Source organism: Nycticebus coucang, chromosome 8 (assembly GCF_027406575.1).
Source record: "Nycticebus coucang isolate mNycCou1 chromosome 8, mNycCou1.pri, whole genome shotgun sequence".
NCBI classification, from domain to species: Eukaryota; Metazoa; Chordata; class Mammalia; order Primates; family Lorisidae; genus Nycticebus; species Nycticebus coucang.
The window spans coordinates 33,591,354-33,597,467 of NC_069787.1; the positions used below are offsets into that span (position 1 = coordinate 33,591,354).

The 6,114-nt window shown below is 43.2% G+C and overlaps 1 protein-coding gene across 20 annotated transcripts in view; it reads left to right on the forward strand.

Moving 5' to 3' along the window:
- Nucleotides 1-3,659, forward strand: part of MAGI1 (membrane associated guanylate kinase, WW and PDZ domain containing 1) — a 705,209-nt gene extending 701,550 nt beyond the window's left edge. For 14 of the 20 annotated variants that reach the window (XM_053600554.1, XM_053600555.1, XM_053600559.1 and 11 more), the window contains one exon: nt 114-3,659. In XM_053600554.1, coding sequence (XP_053456529.1) covers nt 114-868 — 755 coding nt within the window. In that variant the 3' untranslated portion in view covers nt 869-3,659. The remainder of the gene's footprint in view (nt 1-113) is intronic. The other 6 variants (XM_053600567.1, XM_053600568.1, XM_053600570.1 and 3 more) reach the window with 1 other exon arrangement.
- The last annotated feature ends 2,455 nt before the right edge of the window (nt 3,660-6,114 follow it).

The window sequence follows — 6,114 nt, forward strand, 5'->3', positions numbered from 1 at the left end:
GACTGCTTTAACTGTTTGTTGTGACTAATGAGACAGCAAGTGGGGTTGGGCGTGGGGACAGGAGCCCAGGGGCCTTGGTACCAAACGGCTGCTCTCCTTTCTCTCCCTCGCAGACCCCAGCAGCGACCGCAGCGGTCCCTCCGCCGGGCCACAAGGTGTTCCGGAAGTGAGGGCCGCGCCGGGCGGCCGCCGGCAACAGCATCCATCCCCGGAGTCCAGTTATCCACCCGATCTTCACAAATCATCACAGCATGGGGAAAAGCGGGCACACGGGAAAGATCCGAAGGGCAGCAGAGAGTATAGTAGACAACCCAACCAACACCACACCTGGAATGGAACTTCTCGCAAAGCCGACGCCGGGGCTTGCCGACCCAAGGAGCGGGCGCCCGAGGGGCGCAGGGACGCGCCGGCTGAGCGCACGGCCGCCAACGGGCCCAAGAGGCGGTCTCCGGAGAAGCGCAGGGAGGGCACCCGGAGCGCTGACAACACGCTGGAAAGGAGGGAGAAGCACGAGAAGAGAAGAGAGGTTTCTCCGGAGAGGAGGCGAGAGCGGTCCCCAACCCGCCGGAGGGACGGCTCTCCCAGCCGTCGGAGAAGGTCCCTCGAGAGACTCATGGACCAGAGGTCTCCAGAGCGCAGGAGAGGCGGCTCGCCCGAGAGGAGGGCCAAGTCCACGGATCGGAGGCGCACGCGGTCCCCAGAGCGCAGGAGAGAGCGGTCCCTGGACAAAAGGGGCCGAGAGGACAGAGCCAGCCACCGAGAGCGGGACGATGCGAATCTGAAGCTGGACGCCGGCAGAAGCTCCAGACATGCCCCGGAGCAGAGGCGGCGGCCTTACAAAGAATGCAGCACCGACCTCAGTATATGAGACCCTGAACCACATTCCAGCCTTTACCGTGTCAAAGGTTCTAAGAGCAAGGTCACAAACTTGAGATAATTTAGTTTCTTACCTAATGAAGTTATCTGACACCTCATGATCCTATGAATAGCAACAAACATTTTATGCATTTGAAATCTTATAAGAAAAAAAATATATATGAAAAGTGTTGTGCCTGATGTATAATATTAAAGAAAGTATTTTTAAATGCATACTTTTTTGGAAATTCTTTGCCAAATGCTGGCCCAAAGGGATATAAATTTTGTTTCTATGTAAACTGTAGACTTCTCCAAAATTGTTCCCTTTAGGGGGCAAACTTTTTCTCTCCTGGTTAAATAAATGGGGCTGTTGGTCCTTTTCTCTAAGTAAGGGAAATTATTAAGTTTAAGTAATTTGATATAGACTGTTCTGTAGCTATATAGTAGTATTCTGTATAGTCAGGAGTTTTTCTTAAAAGCAAAGAGCAAAAAGGCAAAGTTCTGCTTGTAAAACCTGAGGACCCTTAGGGATGAATTAGGATTGCCAGTGATCCTAAAATGGAGCAAACTGTATGAGGAGACTACTATTGCAAATGAAGGATATTTATAGCTAAACAATGTAGCACAAAGAAATTTTATATTCTTGAGTTATAGTTGGTTCGGAAGACAGTTTGTACTCTCCCTGGCCCAAGAAGGCACAGAGACAAGAAAGTTGGCCACTATTACCCAAATACACTAGCCCCCAAGCACAGTCAGGTTCTTTAACATGTCCAGCATCTAGTAAGATTTCACTTAAGGCTATGCCATTGCAGCTTTGCTCAACTCCTTAGAAGGGACAGACAACAAACATCTTGTGTGTTGTCTAATTTGAGGCTGAATAGTAGATGGCCGGTATTGAAAGTAAGTTCCCCCTTCCTAGCATAAGCCCACGGTTGCCCTCTGCCAGCTGGAGAGGAGGGAGTGAGCCTTGGTAGAGGGAACCTCTCTGCTAGTATTTAAAGAAGTGAGGGTTGGAGGTGCTCATTCTTAGAAAAATGCTAATTTCACTTTGAAATCATAATCAAAGTCTCTAAGCTTGATGGAAGGGAAGGAAGCAATCCCAGTGGTTCTGGATCTGGTTGGGAAACTTCTGCCTCTTGACTCTGTCTTTTGAGTCTTTGGACAGCAGTATAAAACATAACCAGTTTTCTTTTTTAATAAAGACCAATTCTTTCTGATCCCGAAGGAGGTGTGGTTGGGTCGGCCGTAGCCCCGGGATGTGGTTTAAATGGATTACTGCCTAGCTGAGCCAAAACGTTTGCTTGTACCTGTTGGACCACTACAGCAAACTGCTGCTTACAGTGCATTGTGTATTTCCATAGTACTGTTGCGCATTTTCCATACAGACACAAAACTTTGCAAGTCAATCACTGTTGTTCCCACGGTACTGTTAAAAAAAGAAGAAAGAAAAAAAAAAAAGAAAAAGCCAGCCAATCATTGTGTGTACAGAGTTAAAAATTGTAACTAACACAGAGCCTGTCAAAAACAAAACAAAAAAACAACTGTTGCCTTTTTTCCTTGTATAAAAGAGAATTTATGACAAAATTTTAGTTGTGAGGAATGTGATATGTGTTTATATTTCTGAATATGGAACAAATTGATTCATGGGGATATATTTTAATGTAAACTAAATCAGGTATGTAAAGTTGTTTTAAAATGGGAGACTATATAAGTAATTCTCTAAAGCTTTAGTTGGTTTGAATATCATCCTTTCCTCCACGGTGAGCCTGCTTGTGAATTATTAAGCACCTGTTTGCATTCTGTGTTCTTCTCTCATTCATTTCTTACAGTGTGCTAATGCTCTTTCTGTATTGATGAAAAGCAGTATGTGGGCCAATCTTTTTATAAAACACTATGCATATATAAATATTACATTGTTCATAGCTTTATTTGACTTATGGGTTTATACGTAACATTAGAATGAGTAGCTATAGTTGTACGGACATTTATAAAACAAGCTTCTTTCCTAGAACAGACACAGTGTACGTTCTGTAGCTAAAAAGGAGGGGAAAAAATTCTGTGAATGCTATTTTTATTATTAAAGTTTTCCATCCAAAGCATACGTGGAGCTGTAGTAGTAAGGCCAAGGAAGAGTACAACTGAATAACGATGTTCTTTTTCATCAAATACCTAAGAGCCAACTTGGAGATTTTATTCCTAAGGCTCCACTGCTAGGATATTTCTCATTAGTTCTAGCAAAATCTGTGATGTTAAATGATTGATGCTCTCATTTGTGGTCCAGAGTTTTAAATAAATGCAATCAAAGTGGGTCTTTGGAGTGCATCCTGAAGTTAACATCGCAATGTCTATCTTGTAAGAAATGATATTTGACCTTTTAAAATCCATATTCTACCCACCTGGGCTTGTCTCAGCCCGTGAAGACGTTTGACTTGGCAGTTTGCACCTGAATTCCACACGTCAGGTTTGCTTTGGAAGCATTGTACTGTACAGGGACTGTGCATTAAGCAGAAAGATACAGTCTTCTTTGAACTACTGTAACCTTAAGTTGGAAACTGTTTCTTGTGAGCCTATTTTCCTTGCCCTCCCCACTTCATGTAAATGTCTTGATGAGAGATGATGAATGAGTATTTTGTATGATTAAATCAAACCATTTAGAAATTCCCCTCCATGACACAGTTGATGCCTGAAAGAATGTTGGGGGGAGGACTAAACCCTACTTGTATTTTTTAAGTTTCTTTTGTGAAAGATTTTTTAATGCATTTTTACTGTAAAAATACATGGAAATGTATGCATTCCATAACCACTATTGCCTCTGGATTGATATCTTCCACGTCTCCATGTTGTCTCAAGTGTATCAGGGTCCAGTGATCAATGGAAGGCCCCTGACTCCTACCCTTGAAATACCCCTGTGCTGAAAGAGAAGGAGCTACGTGCCTCTGCAGTGGTAAAGTGCCTTGCTACTCCAAGTGCCACCCACAGACCAGCTGTCGCATCGTCCCTGGGGAGCTTGTTAGAAGTGTAGGATCTCAGGCCCCAGTGCAGATGCACAGAGTCAGAATTCATAGGCACTGGAAAGTTTCAGCAGCACAATATAGCATAGCACCCTGGTAATAAAGCAAACCCTGCCAAGCCAAGAGCCTCCTCGTTTACTGTGTAATTCTTGGGCACATTCTTTTTTCTTTTTTTTTGAAGGGACTATATTTACTACATTCTTTAACCTCTATTGATGCCTCAGTTTCCTTGTTTGTAAAGGGGCATGTCTCATATATTTGATAAGAGTAAATGCAAAGTGCTTAGGCCATCTCAAATGATCGGAAGAGTACTCAGTAAAAGACAAACTTTTTTTTTTCTAGACAAAGAGTGCCCTGACATCAGCCTAGCTCAAACTCCTAGGGTTCAAGCAATCCTGTTGCCTCAGCGTCCCAAGTAGCTGAGACTACAGGTGCCCACCACAATGCCCACCTAATTTTTTCTGTTTTTAGAGATGGGGTCTCAACTCTTGCTTAAGCTGGTCTTAAACTCCTGAGCTCAAGCCATCCTCCAGCCTCCGCCACCCAGAGTGCTAGGATTACAGGTGTGAGCCATCACACCCCACCAACAAACTTTACTTCATTGAGAATTTTCTGCATGAAAATTGCAGAAATTTTCTGCAGTGAATGTCCTAATCATCCTGGTTTATTTTCCAAGCAAAACGAAGAAAATATTTTTTCTATTAAAATGGGGAAGAAGGCCTGTTTATTAAAAAGTTAAATAGTATGGCTCATGCTGTTTAATACATGTAATTACATTTGCCATTTGTTTTTGAGATATGAAACCAAAATGCTGTGCTATGAAAGTCAAGACAAAAATAGTCTGAAAACATAACTTTTGAACATAGGTATGTCTGGAGGTAAACATACTCCCAAGTTACACTAGATGAAAAAGTTAACCCATTTTCAAATGATGATCTAACATCCATCTGGGTTGATCAAGTAGTTTCAAATAACTTTTGAGGATCCTTCACACAGATTTTGGTTTGTTCCTTTATACGATTTAGTGGTTGGGGTTTTCCTATAGAACCTAAGCTCCAGGGCGTTCAGAAGGCGTGTGTGTGTGTGTGTGTGTGTGTGTGTGTGTGTGTGTGTGTGTGTGTGTGTGTGTGTGTGTGTGTGTGTGTGTGTGTGTGTGTGTGTGTGTGTGTGTGTGTGTGTGTGTGTGTGTGTGTGTGTGTGTGTGTGTGTGTGTGTGTGTGTGTGTGTGTGTGTGTGTGTGTGTGTGTGTGTGTGTGTGTGTGTGTGTGTGTGTGTGTGTGTGTGTGTGTGTGTGTGTGTGTGTGTTTGAGACAGAGTCTCATTCTGTGCCCTGGATAGGGTGCCCTGGCATCAGAGCTCACTCACAGCAACCTCAAACTCTTGATCTCATGCAACTTTCTTGCCTTGGCCTCTGCAAAGCTGGAATTACAGGCGCCCACCACAACACCCAGCTCGTTTTTCTATTTTTAGTAGAGCTGAGGTCTTGCTCTTGCTCAGGCTGATCTGGAACTCCTGAGCTCAAGCAATCAACCTCAACCTCCCAGAATGCTAGCATTACAGGTGTGAGCCACCCCACCCAGCCTATTATGTTTAATAGTATGCCTTCCTACAATCTCTCCCTTTTGTTGTGTTCTGTTTTAGTGTAATTATGAACACTGCTCATTTCCCTAAGATCTCTTGTTATAAATGGCATCTTGAAGTGGATCCTGTTTTAATCTACTATTGAAGTTGTTTGTAGACCCTTATGTAAGCCATGCAAAATGTGGTGAGGTTCAGTTACAGCTGTCAAGATTTTTCCTGCTGGTGGGCAATCCAAGAATCCGACACCACCTTTGCTGGTCTGCTTTACTTGTAAAAGAAAGAGCCCTTTCCCATTCCTCCAAGTGATTTTGCTTATAATGCAGCAACACCATCAGCATGGTGGCTGTTTAACACAATGAGATTTGAGTGCTTTTGGAATATACCCCATTACAAGCTTATAAGTAGGTAAGGCACAAAGTTGGGCCCTCTCCAACACATTTTGGGGTGTTTTTGCAGGCACAGACTTGTGAAAATTTTTGATTACTTTCTCCCAGAGATGTGTTTATGCTTTGCAGTCATTATCAGAGCAGTGGGAGTATGTATGGTTTTACTTCATTAAGGTGGAACATTAGGTGTTCGCTGGTTCCAAAGCATAAGATCGCTTTGTAAGTATATGGATCTAAGCAAGATGGTATTAACTGTTGCTTTCTACCGTAAATACTCAAGT